This window comes from Centropristis striata, chromosome 4, assembly GCF_030273125.1.
Source record: "Centropristis striata isolate RG_2023a ecotype Rhode Island chromosome 4, C.striata_1.0, whole genome shotgun sequence".
Taxonomy (NCBI): domain Eukaryota; kingdom Metazoa; phylum Chordata; class Actinopteri; order Perciformes; family Serranidae; genus Centropristis; species Centropristis striata.
In genome coordinates, this window is record NC_081520.1 from 33,346,669 (window position 1) to 33,367,560 (window position 20,892).

The 20,892-nt window shown below is 38.8% G+C and overlaps 1 protein-coding gene across 1 annotated transcript in view; it reads left to right on the plus strand.

The window, feature by feature from the left end:
* The window catches only part of megf6 (multiple EGF like domains 6), an 80,619-nt gene that overhangs the window by 7,527 nt on the left and 52,200 nt on the right, over positions 1-20,892 (plus strand). The window contains exon 5 of the mRNA XM_059331924.1: positions 16,600-16,722. Coding sequence (XP_059187907.1) covers positions 16,600-16,722 — 123 coding nt within the window. The remainder of the gene's footprint in view (positions 1-16,599; positions 16,723-20,892) is intronic.

Here is a 20,892-nt window from a genome sequence, read left to right on the forward strand (position 1 = left end):
TAGATAGATAGATAGATAGATAGATAGATAGATATAAGTGCTCATGACAACAAAGGACTAAACATGAAACTAAACTAAGGCATGACAAAACATGAAACATGAACATGAACAAAATTAACATACTTGGCGCCACACAACAAGCTTTGCCTTTTCAGCACAATTCACTCCAGCTAGACTTCAGCAGAGGGGGAATGAACCCTGAGAGCAGTGTTGAAGAACAGGCTGGTTCTGGTAATAGTTCAAGCGAGAATCAGTGCTCTGCTCCCTCTCTCTTTTCATCGCTCCTTGTCGATTGGCCTCTTGAACGTTGCTCACTTTGGTATCGCTGCCAAGTTGTGGTGGTAGAGCCCACTGTGTGTAGTGGGGCCGGCCGGGCCACCTGCTTCCAATCTCTGATATGAGACAGAAGGCAGCATCTATGGAAATGTATGTCAGCCACTGACACCAAGGCCACGGTGTTGACACTGTGAGGTAATAAACAGCCTGGACACAGCCCAAGCATGTGCTGAGAGATTGGAGCCTGCTCTGTAATAGTTTAGCATCTACTCCTGCTTGTGAATGCCACTCTGTCTCACTCTATTAAGACTTGGATTAGGCTTTGCTTTGGTTAAATTGGTGCATGGGCCTGCATGAAATTAGCAGGCTACAGGCACATAACAGTGTGAGGACAGAAACCATCTGGTGCTCACTAAAGAAGCCTGGCTGTTTTCAGAGCTTTATAGTAGTGATTATGGACAGTTTCTAAGACTGGATCCTGTTGCACTGGAGGTTTTAGCTATATAATGAGACAGCTAACAACATCAGCAGATATTGGGGTGGGGGGGGGGGGGGACTATGAGATGAGGCATATCTCATAGAGATGGCCAAGGAGACTTGTCTTGTTTCTAGTTTGCAACCTCTACTTCTTCTACTCTGTTTACTGGCGGGTTTATAGCCAAGCTTAGCCTATAGTGCCTACTTCTGATGAAACTAGTTTTCATTCTCTTTTGCAATATTTCAAAAGTTTGCACCAATAAAACTGTGTGTAGGAGCCGTATATTGCTTTATTGATTGATTATTTTGTGTTTAATTAGTTTTGTCTTGTTGCCATGGTTTCGGGTCACATGAGCACCATACTTGACAGCTGGCCGGTAGTTTATATCAAAGTGTACTTCACCTTCACAGGAGAGAGGGAGAGGTGAGTCTAGGTAGCCATAATTTTTGTTGACCACTTTTTGTTATCACCTTTGTTCATGACCTGCTTTAATAGACACACGCCATCAAGTATACACATTCAACATCATACGTGCGTGTAAAGCCGCTGATTGTAATTAAAACCCATAAAACTTCTCTGGACTCTCTTCTCTGGAGTGTGCTTCCTTGGAGCAGCAGCAGCGCGTCAAACAAATACATAGGACCCATTCTCTGCCTCACAAGCGACTTTTAAAGAACAGGAAAGCCGCAATAGTGTGATTAACAACTGTTCACTTTGAGGAACTGAGCAACTGTAAAGCAGAAAGCCTTGCAGTTGCAATTCAAATCACATTTTCTCACACGGGAATCTTTCTACATATGGACTCAAGTGTTTAATTCCTAGGACCTTGGGCTGTCTCCGATCCAGACTTGGTTTCCTTCCCTATTCAATTAAACACACCTGTCTCTGTGTATGTCCATATTAAGCATATGTACGGTCATGGAAAAAATATTAGACCATTCTTTTCTTTAATTTCTTGTTCATTTCAATGCCTGGTACAACTAAAGGCACATTTGTTTGGACAAATATTAAGTTTTATTTAAGAGCTGATATTTAGCCATTTTCCATGGTTTCCTTGATAATAACCAAACTCAAGAAAGCAAGGAGAAAACAAGGATGGTCTAAAAAAAATCCATGACTGTATGTGTTGTACTTATTAGTGGTGGAATAAGTATTCAGATCTCTTACTTAAGTAAAAGTACTAATACTAAACTGTGAAATTACTCCACTACAAGTAAAAGTCCTGCATTCAAAACTTCAGTAAAAGTGCAAAAGTATCAGCATCAAAATGTACTTAAAGTATCAAAAGTAAAAGTACTCATTATGCCGAATAACCTCACTCAGATTGTTTTATATATTCCAAATATATTATTGGATTATTATTATTAATGATGCATTTATGTAAGCAGTGTTTCTCAAGGAAGGGCTCATTTAACTACTTAATTTACTGTTATGATAATAAATTAAAAAAAAAGTCTAATCACATCAATCAATTGAGCATGTTTTTTTTATGTTAAATCTCAACCTGAAGAGTAACTTAAGCTAATTGTAGTGAATTAAGAGGAAAAATATTTCCCTGACAATGTAGTGGAGTAGAAGTATAAAGTTACATAAAATGGAAATACTCAAAAGAGTATCATTTGAAACAACATTTTGAAACAAAGAGACTCATTTGCAGCAGAACAGGTCAATAATCTATAGGTGGAAATGGCAGTATGTGTTTGCTTCTATTGAATAAAAATATTGACTGTATACCCTTGTTGAGAGTTACCTTCATTAAACTCTGTAATGGTTTTAATACAACAGCAGCCATCTGTGACTCTATCACAGTTTATAGTAGACTGAGGACTCAGGGGTGGCCACATGGAGAGTGAGTGGCTCCTTGTACAGACTCATTAGCCGGTTGAGGTCGGTAGAAGGAGGTGATTAAAACATTGTGGAAAAGATGCTGACTCAGCTTTTACTCCTCTGGGCATTCCTCCTCATGTTCCCTTGTGTTATGTCTGTGCTCCTATTCCTGTTCCTGTGAGGAAAGCCATGCTGTAAACATTGCATACAGCTGTTATGCTATAACATGCTGAAGCTGGAGGTATACTACTTGATGAATAGCATTTGTATGGTATTGTGTCCAGTTTAAAAGCACATTTGGGTTTTCTGAATGAACTTTTGCTCCACTCGCTGAAAAATATTTGGTGTGTCATTGAACTGCTCAAGATATTTGCATCTGGGGAAAACTCTGGAAAAGTGATCTGGTAATATTTTCTTTTATGAATCCTCAGCCAGTTTCATCCCATCTCTTCCACTGCTTTGAAAGTCTCAAGTCAAGTCCCAAGTCCTACAGTTTGAGTTTCGAGTTCTTTTACTGACAGAGTAATAATTTACACGGATCATGTATGCTTTTAAAATCTGCATTTATTTATCAAAACTTTTTATCAAAAGAACATTCTTCAAACACATCTGAAAAAAAACCCCAAGTGCATAACAAGAACATATTGCACTAAAACTAGTTCCACAGCAGTTTCTGTCCTGTCTAGTCTCATCTCATATTATCTGTGTGTTTTTTCTCACTAATTTAGCAATGCTGCTATCAAAGTTACTTAGCCGAGAAGCTAGCATTAGTGTTCATTCAAAACTTACCGTTCTTTGTGTAACTTCAAATGTGGGACGAAGTTGGAAGTTGTTGCATCTCCATCTGTAATCTTCGACCTCGGCATGTTTTGCAGACTGCAATTCGTTTTTTGTTGACCACTTTGTAGTTTTTATACCAGAACAAACTATCTTGCAATAAAGCAACACACAATATAAATGCATCTAGACTAGATTAATTATGGTGAAACTGTTGCTGTAGAAGATGATGTCTAGTTACTCCTGTGGTTGTTCTCACAACTTCAGGGAACAGTGATGTCTTTTACAGGTCTGGAATGATCCTTCCACCTTAAGTTAAATAACATACCATGCATAGAGTTGATCCTCTCAGAGTCTTTCCATGCAGTTAGTTCCACTGCTGAGCTCCAGAGGAGTGTAGCACAAAGAGAGTTCAACAGGGCCAGGATTTCTTTGCCTTAGCTGACTTAACAAAGCCTAAAACCCCAATAGACTTAGTACAACTTTTTTTTTACATTTATGCAAACCACAGATATTTTGATCTGATCGAAAAATGTAGCTTTAGGCCCAAAATACCCTACCAGCCCAGTATTCTAGCTTCATAGTAGATCCATCTGGTAAATTTTAAACGTTTTGTTTTGTCTCCTGAGTAACATGAGTCTATTGAACATCTAGTCCTCTCTGTATTTCTCTGCCTGTTAGACAAAAGGGTACATTTATAACAGGTAGTTCAAGTTAAATCCTCAAATGAGACGAGGACATAATCTTGTTTGAAATTACATTTATACACCAAACTCTCTATGTCTTAATATGGTTTAATCCTGGATACTTGACTGTAATCCACAGGCCCAGTTAACTGATTTAAGGTCTTGAATTGTGCCACAAGTGTGCACCAGACTGTGTTTTGAGTTAAGATATGATGGGAACCACATGGCTGTAATGATGGCGGACCTTATTGTTTGTTTTGGTCTCGTTTCAAAGATTTCTTTAACCAAAATGTAGCTGCTGCGGGGCTGAAAATATTGAGGTGTGGGTGTCACAATGATCTTTATTTATATAAAGAGCTGCAGCACAGACTTCATGATTACCTCTGACAGGTTGGTCTTTGCTTTGGCTTGCAGCTCTCCCATTCTGTTTATTAGAGGTTACTGTAAAGGTCCACTGAAAACTATATTAACAATGTAAGCCTTCAGAGATGAACAGAACCTGGTCATGTGTAATATGAACTTAATCATTTAATAATCACTACTTTTCTCCTTAGACATTTTCTTTGGACACCCAGAACTTTACACGAGCAGAAAAATATTACTTAATGCAATCATTTATGGTAATGATCAGCTGTTGAAAAGTCACTTTAAAGCCCCTGCAGCTTCTGGCAGAATATATCAGATTTTTTTTAGTAATGGAGACAAGCCTTACTGAACCACTAGAGCCCACATTACAGTGTTAAGTTAAAAAAAAATGTACGTAGAATTTTAAGGCCACCAAAGCACAAACATATTGAACAGTGCAATGCTGGGAAGGTAGACAGATTTTAAGTACAAACTTATGGAAATATTTAAAAGGCCAGGTGGCTTATTGTTCCAACCAAAGCTGCAGTGAGAAAAGTACAATAACACATTGTTTTTTTCCCCCACATGCAATATCAATGTCAAAGTCAGCCACAGCTGTTTCACATTCAGTTTTTTTATTATTATTGAGAGGAAGCTGAACAGTAACATCAGGTGAAGGATTTCCAGGATGCACAAGGAGAGGTGTTATCATTCAGTAGATAACAAAGTACATGAAAAGTACACATTTTGGTGACTCTTCCTGCAAATAAACCGGATTCCTCAAGTCTGTCATTAACTGTGTAGGTGTAGGAAATCCAATGCCAAGACACAGGCTCGAAGGTATAGCATGCCTGGCAGGAGGACAGATTGGGCAGTGCAAGTGCTACATGCTTAGCATAGCTATCAGAGGAAGAAGCTCATTAGAGCCATAATGGCTGCCATATGGTCAGGGGGTTCTCACACACTAAACAAGCACACCCTCATCACTCTAAATGCATCAAGGCACCATTGTTTACCAGGTTAATGCTGAGCGGGTTGGAGCTAATGGTCTGTGTGATTGACCATGTGCTTCCAAAGCTCACTGTGAGATTCCTACAGTAGCAGTGGGGCATTCTGGGATTAAAGGATCCTCCTTGAACTTGGGTTGGCTATGCTCATGTAGATTAGGAGAATAAGCTTGTGAAAGAGAGGTAACTGGGCTACACGGTGGTGTAGTGGTTAGCAATTTCGCCTCACAGCAAGAGGGTACTCCGGCTTCCTCCCACAGTCCAAAAACTTGCACTTAGGTTTAATTGGTGACTCTAAATTGCCCATAGGTGTGAATGACAGATTGTCTGTCTCTGTGTGTCAGCCCTGTGATAGTCTGGCGACCTGTCCAGGGTGTACCCCGCCTCTCGTCCGATGTTAGCTGGGATCGGCTCCAGCCCCCGCGACCTGAGTGCGGATAAGCAGTTAAGGATAATGAATGAAGAGAGGTAACTGGTAGGGATCAATCTCACCTTGCTAAAAGCTACTGAAAATGGCCTTCAAGCTAAAAAAAATGTCAGAATACTGGATAAATGTTTGACTTTGGGACCCACAGTGCAGCTGTTTGGCTACAGAAAAAAGGGAGTGAATATGATTGTTTTACAATATGAGCTTTTGGGAGCAGCTTTATTGGTATTTTTTGCTCTTTTTTTTTTAATATCCTGTTTTCCCCTTTTGTTGTTTTGCAGAAGGTTTTTTTCATAGAGCTGAGATAGCTTTTTGCTCAAACTCACACTGCTTTAACAGTCACCTTCAGTATGCATCAGGGTGACTGGTTTATGGTCAGATTTATGACAATGGCAAATTGTATCAAAGGCATGTAACTGAGTACATGTGTTAAAGTTTGTTTCTCAGAATTGACTTAGATGTTGCTCCATGTTTAACTTAAAGGAATATTTCACCCATAAAACCAGCATTTTATATCAATTACTCACCCAGCGTTACCTTAAAAAAAATGTTTTTTGTATGTCTTCATGATGAACAGTGAATCCGAAAACAACAAAGTAAATCCTTGATGAATCAAAACTTGTTTCTAATCTCTTACAGAATTTCTACAGTAAAATCTCATTTATCCAGCCATATGCTCATGATTTCCCGAATACATGGACTTTTTTTCAAAATGATACTATTTAAAACACTTTCACGTAAGTTGTATTACTAGTACAGACTTGCACTTGCCCCATTTACTTAAATCGAGGATTAAGTGTTTTCAATTCTACATTCATTGTAGAGGTATGTGAGAAAAACAAAGTTTTCTTCAAGAATTTAAGGTAACATGGTGTCATTAGTCGATATAGAAATGTTATTCTAAGGGTGAAGTATTTCTTTTAGTCTAGTCCAAGATTAAAATCTGTTTCTACAGAATCAGTCCAAGCACAAAGGTAAAAACAACCTTAAATTGTTTGTCCAGACATGCCAAATAGTCCCTTACTGAACAAAAGGCAAATCCACATTTCATCCTTTCTCTGGAACACATTTTCTATCCTATCTACTGGTGAACCAGACAGGATGGCTTTTCCAGATGTAGAAGTTGTCAGAGGCTTTTATGGAGATAAAGGACAAAAAGTCGGACTTAAAGGGGCAGGTGTCAGGGATCAACTCACTTGTACACTAAAATGGTTCTCAAGACGTGTGATTAATGGCTGTGCAGACTAATGTGAACAACCCAATGCAGTTCTGCTTAGGACTAATGTATAAAAAAATCAACTTAGATCTGTAATTTAGTTCTCATGTCAAGTGATGCATTCGGTTTTTGTGCCACCTGTTTCCAATGTGTGAAAGTGTCCAAAGTGTACAAAACAGAGCAGCACTCTGTTCTCATAATTCACGTCACTTTTCCCACGCTGTGAAGAAACAAATGGGATTTTATTAATGCTATAAAAAGACGAAAGATGAGAAGTATGTGCACATCAAGTGACAAACAGTCTCTGAAAATCCCTTTTAAATTATAGCACCAATTCCGTGTTGAAGGGACAAATAGGAAACATGTGAGCTGCTGGTGTGAGGTGGTAAAAGCAAAATGTACAGGATTACTGGTTCTTTACATAGACGCTGCAGTGAGAAGTGAGAGAGAAAAACATTTAGTTTTCCACAATGAATGTGACTCAAACACTAGCTGTTTTTATTCAATCTATTATTGCACGCTTGAATCAGGCCCACAACTGGTTTTCTTCCTCAGTGCTGAAAGCTGTGATTGATTGCATCCCTTTCTGAAATGAGCTGTCCATTTAATTCAGTGCAACATCTTGAAAACAATCCTACTTTTGTCTCGTCTTAATTTACTTCTGAGCTGATTGTTGAAACTCACTTTCCTCTCTGTGACAAGTTCCTTTAAGCTCCTCAGCTGTCTATAGACGACCTTTGACCTTTGGTCTCTTTCACAGGATCTAGTGTTTTTCTTAACAGCTCTTGACTGACCGTTCTTTCCTCTACCTAAATGCTCTTTAAAGTAACCAGAAAGTGCAAGTAATTTTCTGTCTTGGTAGCCAATGACTGTCCCAAAATGTTCAACTTAACTGTGCATGGGACAGGGAAGTTTACAGCGTTAGAGGAATTTGAATTTTGCTGTGTGGGCAAAACCATAATGGAGCTGCAACTATATGAACGGTGAAAAAGAATTAAGAATCCACAGTCATCCTGTGAGGCTATACTTAGGCACAGTGGTGTTTTGAGCTAAATGGTGATGTCAGCCTGCTAACATAGCCACAGCGATGATGCTTACATGCTAATGTTTAGCAGACATAAGGAAACTGTGACCATAACCTCATTAACGCTGACTGAGAAGAAGGGGGATTTTCCTATTGACTTTCATGCAGTCTGACTTCATTTAGCAACTAATGCTGCTTACCACTGGAAATAATGCATATTTAGGGGACTTTAAGCTTCACTTTTCAGGCCTGGAGGTTGTCACTTGGATTTTTCACTAAAACTAAAAGTGCCATTAAGCCAGTCAAATCCATCCTCTGTGGAAAATAAATGTCCTTACAAACTTTCTTGACAATCCATCAAATTGCTGTTGAGAAATTTCAATCTGGTGGACTGACAACACCATCTTCAAATTGACCCAAATTCGCATCAACATGGGTAACAACACACTGAACCGAGAGCAGTGCTGGATTAGATGATAATATGCCATGAAATGCCTCAATATGACTAAACTCTTGACACAAGCTGTTGTCATTTCAAAACTTGACTACTGTAATTCCCTTCTGACGGGCCTGCCAGACTGCACAGTAAAACCACTTGATGATCCACAAGGCGGCGGCGCGCCTGGTCTACAACCTGCCAAAAAGGTCACATGTCACACCGCTGCTCATCAAGCTCCACTGGCTGCCTGTTGCAGCCCGCATAAAATTCAAATCTCTAATGCTCGCCTCCGGTACTGCCCCCACCTACTTGAACGCCCTGATTCAGGCACCGTTGAGCTCTCCCAATGAACGGCGCCTGGCTCTGCCACCCGTTGGTCCAAGACAATCCAAGTGCCATCCAAATCCAAGTTGCGTTTGTTGTTCCTCGTTGGTGGAACACACTACCAGTTCCTACCAGAGCAGGGGCGTCCTTCTCTACCTTTAAAAACCTCCTGAAGACCAAGCTCTTCAGAGAGCATCTTCTCTCCTAGCACCACACGATAATTCTACTCCCTAAAGAATTGTCACTAGCATCTATTGCTGCACTAACGCCTCTTATTGCACTACACCTTGATTGTTTCCCTTTTTCTGTAAGATTTTCTGTGTGTTATGTAAATGTAAATAATAAGATCCACACCAAACACGTGAGATAAAACCTTGTGCGTTCCACTTAGTCCTCCCCAGGACAATTTCAAAGACAACAGTGAATACACATGTCGCTACAGCATTGCAGCTGCAGCTATGTTCTTCAGAGCCAATGCATAATAAATAATCAAAATAGTTAGAATAGAGTTTTAATGGTCTGCATTTTCAGCTTGCAGATTATAATAATGAATGTGTCTCTGGCTGTGATAAGAAGCCTAAGAAGTATTCAAAGAACTAATGGAGCAAAGGCAATTAGCGATGGAAGAGAGCCTATCAAATAATCAGGTGGAACATCTCAGCATTGAAATATTACAGCTCATGGTCAAACCACAGTCATTTTAGAGCTTATTAGCTGGTTCTGCTGCAATAGGCCATCTGATGTTTAGAAGAGCAGCAGAATGATTTCTGTTGTGACAGCTCTCATTTGTCCCCCTTTGGTTGATTTGTATAGGCTATTAGATGTTGCAATATCAAATATGTTTTGCTTTTGCTAATGTGTTTTTCTTCTTCAGTTAGATAAATAAAAGCTTGCAAAATTAAGCTTTTAAGACTTCCTTCTTGGACATAGATAAGTTGTTTGGTAAGCTGCATTCCTTTTCTGTGTCCATTTGTCACAATAGAAATGTGGGAAAAGAGTCTTAGAAAATGTAGGAAATATGAATAATTCCTGCCAGAGACTCGATTTCCACCTTGTGAGGAAAAAACAGTAAATCACTGAAGGTTTGAGTATCACTTCCGACCACTGAGGTCTGAGATCGAAACAATCCACATTCATTGAACAGTGTAGAGAGACATGCCACGCAGCTGAGGCCTGCTGATTCAGTTATTGATCTGGACTTTCTTAGCCTAATGGTTTTACCATGAGGGGAATGGACACATGGTTGAAAGTTTGTTGATTTATTTAATGTCGAAGCACTTCAAATAGTTTTCTTTTTTAGAGGGAGGAAGAGCGTCGGTCCTTGGAGAAATTGGACAGGGGAGGTACTGTACTGTAGAGGACAAGTAATGGCAATAACACCTAATGAGATAAGCAGGAATTGGGACTCGATGTTTGTCTGCAGAGAACACAAGAACATTCAAGCAGCTGTCTGTTCGCTCTGTTACCTGATGGGAAACCGTTATCACTACCATTCATAAACCTCCAGGAGACCATTACTTTCCATTTGACTCTGACCTATGAATAATAAAGTCGGTGTCAGAGAATGACTGAGTTAAAATGTGACAGAGAAAGAAGGAAGACATACAGATGTGTTTCGGAAATATATAAAAGAATGACTCTGTGTTGAGGTAAGTGGTATGTGTCATCTTTCCTGTCAGTCCATCAAAGAAATGAAGATTGATCATCCAGATTCTATGTGCGAGGCTCAGAGGTCACATGAGGGAGTCACGACTGGTCAGTATCGGGGAAGAGATAGCAGGTGTTTGAGTATCAGGGGACTTGGACTCATGGAGGATCACATTTCTTTGTAGTTCTTTTTAATAAACTGCGTTGCTCATACAGTCATGGAAAAAAATATTAGATCATTGTTTTCTTCAGTTTCTTGTTAATTTTAATGCCTGGTACAACTAAAGGTACATTTGTTTGGACAAATAGAATGATAACAACGATTAAAGCTGCAAGCAGTGATGAATGGGACCGAGAAGAGTGGAGCCGCCGGGGTAGCCAGCGATCTTTGAAGAGGCGAGGTAATCAAGGACTCTCTTCTGAGTACACTGACAACTCATTTAGGTCTCTACGACAAACGGTTCATTAGTTGGGAAAAGGGGGCGTGACTAATCAAAAAGGGCGGGACTTTATGAAATATTGTTATGTAGAACTGTTCAGTGATGGGTCTGAATTCGAGGGGGTGCTAGTATGTCATTTTGCCACGCCCATTTCTGAAACCAATGAAATACCTACATTTTCGACGGTATTGAATTTTGTTCCAAGTTTGGTGAGTTTTGGAATATAATAAAGCCTTCAAAAATGCAATTCATTTGCCGTTATAATAATAAACTGACCAATTTAAATAGGGTCCTCACGCTGTTAGTGCTCGGGCCTATATCTAGCCATTTTTGGTTTTCTTGATAATAACCAAAATCATTATCAAGAAAACCATGGAAAATGGCTAGATATCAGCTCTTAAATTAAACTCTTATCAGCTATTTTTGTTATCATTATATTTGTCCAAACATGTACCTTTAGTTGTACCAGGCATTAAAATGAACAAGAAACTGGAGAAAACAAGTGCGGTCTAATATTTTTTTCCCATGACTGTATACTGAAACAATACTGAGTGACACGTTTCTGTCCATGATATCATGATCTGGAGTTCTGAAACATGTATGCTTGACAGAAATAGAAGAAAGAAGCAAAGATCCCCCAACAACCTTAGCAAAATAAGTATCATTGCTGATAGAATGGACATTGTTGTGTGTATTGGATGCATTAAAAGGCCCAGCTTGTTTTAATAATATAATTTTGGTCTTGAAGGATGAAGGGTCCCCTAGTGGGGGCAGGCCTGTGGAGACTTATAGAAATAATTGCATGCATGCATATGTGTTTGCATGCGGGTGGGCGGCCTGGGTGATACATCCCAGTGCACAACAGCTGAACCAAGGCAGAATCTTAATGCCAACATGTGCCAACAGTAACACTGTTCAGATCCATTGTGTGGGTCACAGTTAATCTGATTGTCTTTAGAGACAGCAAAGGTTTGTTTACAGGTACATGTGTAATGAGATATACTGGGTTAGTAAAGCAATAAACCACTCAAGGTTGTGTTTCACGTGAACGTCTGAGAGGTGTTGTCATGTATGAGGGGAAGGTTTAACAAGGTGCTCCATCTGGAACTATTTATGATTACTTTTCTAGTAGCAATCAATGTTATGTCCAACAATGAATAAAAGTAGTTAAAAACTCAGGACATATGACTTCTGAACTAAAAGTATGAATGTCCAAATACTGTAGAAAAAACAGCATCTGTGACTGCATGTGTAAGTTTCTGAAGAGATGTTTTTAGGTTGTATTTTGTTCATTGCATGCTCCCAACATGGTCAGTTTTTGTAGCCAAAAAAAAAATTGTCTGGGGATCTGTTTGTTTTGCTAATTTTTTGGAGGTATTAAAATGTTTTAAAGTAGGTGAATATGTGCTTAAAAAGTGTGCAGATCCCAACTGGATTCTTCTCAGCTTTGTTTTCAGAGCAAATCTATTCATAAAATCTCATTTCATTTACATGAACTTATTATTTTGTCATTTCTAAACTTGAACCCTGCTATACATTTATTTCATGCTACTAATAGATTAATTCTTCACCTCCTCACCTCCATTGTACAAACCACTGGGGTATTTTTTGGCTGCATGCATGACAGACTTATATTTAGTAAATCTCCTCATATTTCATTCTTTCATTCTATGTGGTCCAATCTCTTAAGTCTCTTAAATAATGATACATCCTATAATTAAATATTTCCTAAAGGTATGGTCCAAGAGTCATTGTGCTAACAAGTCAGCTATTCTCGTTCTCATGTTGAAGCCTTTTTACTCCAAAGTTATGTTCATTTGATGACCGTCAGGCTTGGCCAGAGATGCAGACCATGACTGATGACTTTTGTGAAAAGCCAAGCCACAAAGTCAAAAATAGCAACATTCGGAAACTGTGTGGACTTCAGTCTTTATTTGAGATTTAATTAGGGTTAAACGTTTTCCTTGAGGCTACTGTTAAAACGAGGGTTATATTTAGGAATAGTGACGAGTTCTAGTAATGCTGTTCGGTCACCACATCGAAGGCACCGCTACCTCCTCACAGGGGGGCGTAAAGGGGCAGAGACGTGAGGTTACGGGGCCATGACACTTCCCTATGAGTTAATGAAAAGTGCAGAGCACGGTTGTTTCTCTGTGTGCAACTATGTGCATACCCCCAGTGAAGGGGAATGTGCTGACTGTTGAACTACTGTGTAAGTAAAGGGCAAATTAGCCAACTGTAGAGAGCAATGACACCCGGCCCTTTGATGAGCCATTGCTTGATTATCCCAATGTCATGGGATCATGCAAAAATCACTGATCATGATATCATATGAAAATCCATCATGTCAAGCTTGAAGTAATGCGTTTGTGTTCGCACCGCCAGGAGTTGGACCAATCAGGAGGAGCTACTGGCAGCTACTGCACAGAGAGACAACTGTTTACCAAAACAACAACCAGGACAGCTAAACCAAAATCTGTAACAGTCTGTCCAATAAAGCATCTTCTGTAGAAATTCCCGAAACAAAGTCTGCCTCTTCAAAGATAACACTGCCTGCCCTGAGAAACCAAGTGTGGGTGTGGCCTGAGAAACAAACATGGCGACCCATCCTTAGTTTCTGAGGTCCTGCAGAATTCTACAGATTGCAGATTGTCACCCTCAGCTTGTTCAGGAGCATAGCAAAGAAGGGAGGTCCACATAGCAACAGTTTAATTAAACAAATAAAATGTATTTAAGTTAAACTAGACAAAAACAAACTAGAATGTAAAGTCAGCAGTCAGTAGTGTGGTGAGGGTGTTGGGTGCTATGACAAAGCAAATGCTAAGATGACTGCCATGAGCAAAATATAACTAAACACAAGCCAACGAAACAAAACCAAAGTTGGGTGCCTGAAAAACATTAGCCTTCCAGGTAAGAGAGAGCGAGCCATCTTGCAATCACCCAGTTTATAGAGTCTCCCAGCAGGTGAGGCCAATCCTACAACGAAGTGGGAGAAGGCAGCCAATCATTGTAGACTGAAAAAGGAAAACAGAAAGACCAAAACAGGTGTCCATATGACCCAGGGTCATCACAACTTAGTCACATTATTAACAGTTCCACATAACAATTCAACTATATTAACAACATTTTTGCTGAGATTACAGTGCTACTTTGCTCGCTTTATTTCTCGCCAGCGTTGCTAAAGCATTACCTGCTGCAGACTTTATGACATAGGAATTGTAGTTAAGGAAACAAACTATTATAACAACTGCAATACTATATAATATACAGAAGAGGATAAGGGCAACACATATTTCTGAGTTTAATACTCAGAATACTTAGAATAAAGTCAAATTCTGAGTTTAAAGTCAGAATTCTGAGAATAAAGTCAAATTCTGAGTTTAAAGTTAGAATTCAGAGAATAAAATCTGAATTCTGAGTTTAAAGTCTGAACTCAAATATTTTTCGTATTGTGTGTGTGTGGCCCTAATTCTCTTCCGTAATAATAACTACAAACTGTTCTGTGAGTTTACCTCAGCTGCTGTTGTTCCTGGTTTCTTTCACTTACTGTCACAAATACTTTATGGGAAGAATATGTGGTTGCAATAACTCAGCACCACTTGTCTAAACTACTGTACTTTGGACTGCCCTAATGGACTGCTGTAGATTTGTCCAATTTTGCATTTTTACAAGTTTATTCATGTCCATGCATATGAAGGCAGATACATATTATTAGAGCAGTAGGAGCTGTTTAGCATACCTTTGGCTATTTGTAATAGTTGCCAAGCTGTCCCTGCACCATGAGCGTCTTCCTGTTTAGAGACACACATAAAATACAGTATAGACTTAGCCCACAAGTCCCTGAATGGACCAGCAGGACAATGCAGACAATGCCCGAGTCTACTCGTTCAACATGTTGAAACCGACAACAGAAATTGTTTTCAGGTTTTTTACCAGAGGGGCTTGGAGCTATGTCTATGTTGGCTTTTGCTTATTGGCAGTCCATTTAACTGTATGTGCTTTAGATTAACCTTTGCATAAATCCTGAACCACCAGGGGATTGAGGGAACGGGACATTATACCACGACTATTAAAGCCTTAAACAAATATAAAAACCTTAATTACAAGCTTGGTAACGATCAGCTGCACTTCCGTGTTTATTAAAGAAGAGCCACAGGCAAATGTGGGTGAATTTCCCAGAGTAACCATCCATAATTTGCGACAGGACTTGATTTGTCATGTGCTCTTCATCTACACAGACAAGCTGGCAAACATGTTGTTACTGTAAAGCATGCTGCTCTTTACCTCCGGCTGACTCCTGTTTTTTCTTCTAAGTTGTCTCTCCAAGTTGTACTTTATGAAATTTCCTGTTATTCAAAGATAAACAAACTATTGCTCAACACACAGCCAAGGGGTCCCAATAAGTCCTATAACAGATGGGGGACACTACTAAATAACTTTTCCTTTCCCCTCTGTTGCCTTAGTCTTCCTCTTAGCAATGCATTTCTCTGTCACCATCTCCTTTAAAAAAACTGTGTCATCCGTGAAACTTCTGGCTATGTTGTTGCCACATGGACCAGATTTACAGTGGCAGATAGCAGCAGTTTAATCAGTCTAAGTTCACGCAAAGATCTTTGGGATTTAAATGAAATAGTATTTCCAGGAACATTTTGCATTGGCTCTTGTTTTGAACACAAAGTAATAATAATTTCTATCGGAAATTATTTCTAGGAAAGCCCTCATTCACTCCCAACTGACTTTACCTCTTGTTAATACACACAGTACCATTTCCACTTATAACATGAGCATCAAACAATATCAGAGATGCATGTATTTTTATCACAGTTGGCCAAGAATGCAACAGAAAAAAGTTGACAGACACATTTTTTTCAACATACACTGTGTTCTGATATATTAAACATTACATCACATATTCAACAAGCAAGTATATTCTGTTCAGCCTCGCAAAAATGTTTTTCTACTTGAATATGACTGCTGCAAATATTTTATCAGTAAACTTTCCAAAAGTCCTTTGAGATTTTGCAGCCATTCTGCAACTCTTTCCTGTGAAACGTTTCAGTGATCAGTCTATTATGGAAGTTATGTTGGTAGCCACATTGATCAAATTAACACGTTTGCATGTTTAGCAAACTAAATGTGTTCAAAGGCATTCTTTGGTGATGATGCATACGTAGGATGCACAGCTGATAGGAATCACTATACAGCACACGGGTGAGAAGCCTGAGGGTTTATACTGGAGTACAAGAGCTAAACAAGGAACAAACCTGGAAACCATTTCACCCTCATGGGAAGAACATGGGAAGCATGCAAAGACCATGAAAACAGTTTCTATCGTTTACAGAGTGGGTCAACATGAGGCTTATTTTGAAATAACTGATGCCAAGAAGTGATAAGGTAAAAAGTCTTGGAGACTGGAGAGAACTTTATTTTCCTTTTTTTGCCACATTGATTCTGACGGAATCTGTCACAAAGATTGCCTCGAGAGGCAGCAAGAACATGCTCTACAAAGTGATGAGTGAAAATAAATACTGTAAAGGTTTTGTTTATTTCCTCTCTGGAAGAAAAGGGAAAGAACCAAACTACAATAAAGGAACTCTGCAAAGAAGGGTTAGCAGAAAGCTCTCTGTTTTGTGGGCTGTGCATTATGTCGCTAAATCTGGCCTTTTAATCCTTTTCTTTCTTTCAGATGTTAACGAATGTGAAGTGAATCAAGGCGGCTGTGAGGGGTTCTGTTGCAACACCATCGGCAGCTACTACTGCAAGTGTCCTGAAGGAAGTCGACTGGGACCAGATGGCAAAGCATGTCACGGTAAGATGGACATCTGGATGTAGCTGGTTTCTGTCCGGCTTCCATTCTGTTGCTTTTTTTTAAAGGTTAGAAATAAAATGAATTTATTTGGTCCTAAAGATGCTTGTTTTCAATAAAGATGAAATATCACATTCCCATCATTTTAAAAGTAGTGTTTTTGCAGACTCAGGTTCTTATGTTCAGTCAGATAAAATCCAGTCATTTTCTACATTCTCTTCGCTGTGGTGAAATTAGGGAAACACGTCCCCTAAAATAGTCATAAGTGCATATATATGTAAGCAGTGGTGGAAAGTAACTAACTACATTAACTTAAGTACTGTACTTAAGTACAATTTTGATGAAGTTGTACTTTACTCGAGTATTACCATTTTATGTTACTTTATACTTCTACTCCACTACATTTAGCTGACAATTTTGTTTTCAGGTTGAGATTTAACATAAACATGATACATTTGAAATTAATTCACAATAGTTTTTAAATTAAACCTCATAACAGTGTGTTAAAAAGATGAAATCAATCCTACCGTGAGAAAATTAAAATGCTGGTTACATAAATTTGCATCAATAATAAAAATCCAATAATATATTTAGAATATATACAATCTGAGTGGGTTCATTCTGCAAAACAAATACTTTTACTTTTGATACTTTAAGTACGCTTTGATGCTGATACTTTTGTACTTTTACTCAAGTAGGTTTTGAATGCAGGACTGCAGCTTTTTCTTGTCTTATTCTAGTATAAAGAAACAGAACTTAAGCTATTGGAATAAAAAGAAGAAAAACGTTATTTGACAATGATTCAACATTTATACGCTGCACATCTGGCATGCTCAATACACATTACCAAAGAGTAATCACGCTGATCTGTTATTTGCCATATTTTGTAAATGCATAAAATGAACGTGTGCTGAGAGAATATGTCACTGTATTTAATGACGCTTATGATTGTGCAGATAGGTCAGGTTATTAAATTTAAAATCCTAAGTTGACCAGCTGACCTACTTAACTGTCTAGACTTCAGGCCGTAAAGAGGTGAACCAACCACACAGGCAGCTCCGCTTTCTAATAAGCTTCTCTTCTCAGACAGCATGCTTTCTCAGTTTGGCTGTCTCTCCTGACAGAAATATGCTGAGTTAGCGTTGGGCACCACTGACGCCCATTTGTTCTTCAGAGCTACAGGTGTGAACAAGTGCCCCTGACCTTTAACCTTTCAGACAGGATATTTTCACTTAGTAAAAATTGAAAGTCCAGTGGAGGAGCCAGGCGGAAGCAGCTTCAGCAGCTGTGAAGTTCTTCTTTTACAGGCTTTTGTGTGAATTGCATGTGTGGTCGTATTTATAGGGAGAGACAGCGAGTTCGGGTTTGAACCATTGGAGAAAAATAAACTTGTGATGGAGCTATTTAAGAAGTTGCTTTAATCTCTGTAGGAGGTAGAATGCCATTCCCTTGACATTCAGAGTCTACTGGGTTGCCTCTCTGCTCTATTCAACCTTAATCCAGATGAAAATGTTAGGCAAGGCAAGGCATGTTTATTTGTATAGCACCTTTCAACAACAGGGCAATTCAAAGTGCTTTACACAAAACATTAAAAGCATTTAAAGAGACATATATAAAATGACATTCAAATATAAAAATTTAAGACTTAAAAACAAGCAGATGAAATATTTAGGAAAAAAATATTTAAGGAAATTCAAATATAAAATTTTAAAATTGAAAGCGAGCTGATAGAATATTAAAAAAAATATATATCAAATTCTCTACTCATAACACTAAGCAGCATCTCTAAACTGCAGTTTTCTGGGAGTTTGTTTCAGATATGTGGAGCATAAAAACTGAAAGCTACCTCTCCATGTTTAGTTCAGAAATGTAAAAAATACAAAAGCATATTCAAATATAAAATGTTGAAATTGAAAGCGAGCTGATAAAAGTTCCAGTGCAGTATAAATGTTACAGTGCAGTAAAGGCAGTGGCAAACAGAAAAGTATTTAGTCTTGATTTAAAAGAGTTTTTAGGTGCAGCAGATCTGCAGTTTGATGTAGTCAGATTTGAAATAATTTAATCATGTTATTCGCACTTATCGCTTAAGCAAGATAACTCAATAAAAGGTTTTACTCTCAAACCAGAGAGCCTCTGTTCCTCTTTTGTTTTTAGTAAATTCACTTCCTGTGGTGCTCGTTCTGAAGACCACCTGTTATTTTCTTTCCACCACCAAAGCGTTGCCCCCATGTGTCTGCTCTGCTACATTGTCTAGCTGTAGATGCTAACTCAGCAGCTCTGCTTGAGCCAGACGGTGTCACACGACACCATTCAGGCCTCATGCCCCTCGACCTCCGACACCATCACCCCCACTGCCGCACACACCTCCTAACCCACCGGTGAAAAGCAGCCATTGTATGTCTCCCATTGAAATCCTCTCACATGAGGAGACCAATAAGTATATTAACCTTGATGAACCGCCAGCCAGCATCTATTGTTTTGCATGTTAGGCATCCTCTATAATAGCTGCCAATGTGTTAAAGGACAAAAGAGCCCAGAATGCATGAATTTGTGATTCTTCATTGGTGCTTGTGTGTGGTAATTTATGTTTCAGCACTCGGGCAGATGCCTAAATTAATTGAGCAAATGAATATGAATTTCTTTATCACAGTAGTTTATGTGCAGTGTGAAAAGGATTATTTTAGCCTCCACTTTGACACCCCGCCTCCTCCCTTTAGCTCCTATTATTGGAAACAAGCTAATTAAAATAGTCTTGAGATTATTTTGGAGAGGGCTGGCTGTTCCCACGGGTCTGTCAGAGTGAAGAGAATGCAGGGAAAGATACATGCACACACAAGCAAACTATTTGAAAATTATTTCTAATATTTGCACTGCACGGGAAGTGCTTTGACCTCTGAGGAACCCAAATGATGGTAGTGTTGCATGCTCAAATAAACTAAACCACATGGTCTTAGTGTTTAACACCCACACACACGCTCCAAAAAAAGTGAAAATTGAAACAGTATTTCCCCTCCTCGCACACATCTACTCTGTCATCGCTAGTACGAGCTGAAAAAGCCTCTTGCGAGTCAGAGATGACAACCAGGAGGAGGTTAGGAAGGATGTGTGATGTGTTGTCCAGATGTCTAGTGAAGCCTGGTTGTCCTTGGATGGAGTGTTCATGTATGTTGTCTTCTCAGCTTGCCTGGAACATGAGCTTGAGTCTGACACATGTGCAGCCATGTAATCCTCTCCTGTGCAGGAAACAAATTGATTGCATGCATGCTACTGCACGAACAGTGAGATAAGCCATTAATCATTCAGCCCAAAGACATTATACATGTATGTTTTGTCCTAGAGGAGTCAGAGTGCAGGGTCAGTATGGTATTTGTGATTCAGTTTCTTGCTCAAAGGCACATTTAACTTTTTTAAAATAAGGTTTCTGTGTTTTCTTCACTAAAAAAGGTCTGTAAAAGTGACACTTACATGTCTTTTTTTATTATAAAGCATGTCTAGGTCCTATATATATATATATATATATATATATATATATATATATATATATATATATATATATATATATATATATATATATATATATATATATATATATATATATACATATATATATATATACTGTGAAAGTATAAAAACACAGAATCCATGGAGGAATGCACACAGCCTGTCTTCATAAACTGTGCCTTTAACAGAGCTATCAGGACTTCTGTCAGGTTGTGATGTCACGACTTTACTATAAAGAGGTAGGAAGTGCCACTACAGTAATGTTACAATCATTACCCAGCTGCAATGATGGAGCAGAGACACAGAGTGCAAATGCGGAAGACCTGGAAGCACTGACCAATCAGATCAGACTTAGAGTTTCAGACAGAGGGTGAATAGAGATACATTCAGACAGACAGTGTGAGAAAATTATAAAGTATTAACCTGAAAATGTCTCCCTTGGAATGGGAAAGGATGGACAGTAGGGCTTAAACAGGATGCATAGCACTCAATAGCAAATGTCTGCAAAAATAAAACAGACTAAATGTGAGGTCTGGTCAAAATTATACAATTACAACTCATTAAATCTGTAATACTCAAAATCTGTTTTTAATTTTCCTCTATTTGGCTCGCTGCAGATGGAATGTTTAATTGGACCGCCTCAAAGTTAAATGCAAGATTTTATAAAGGATG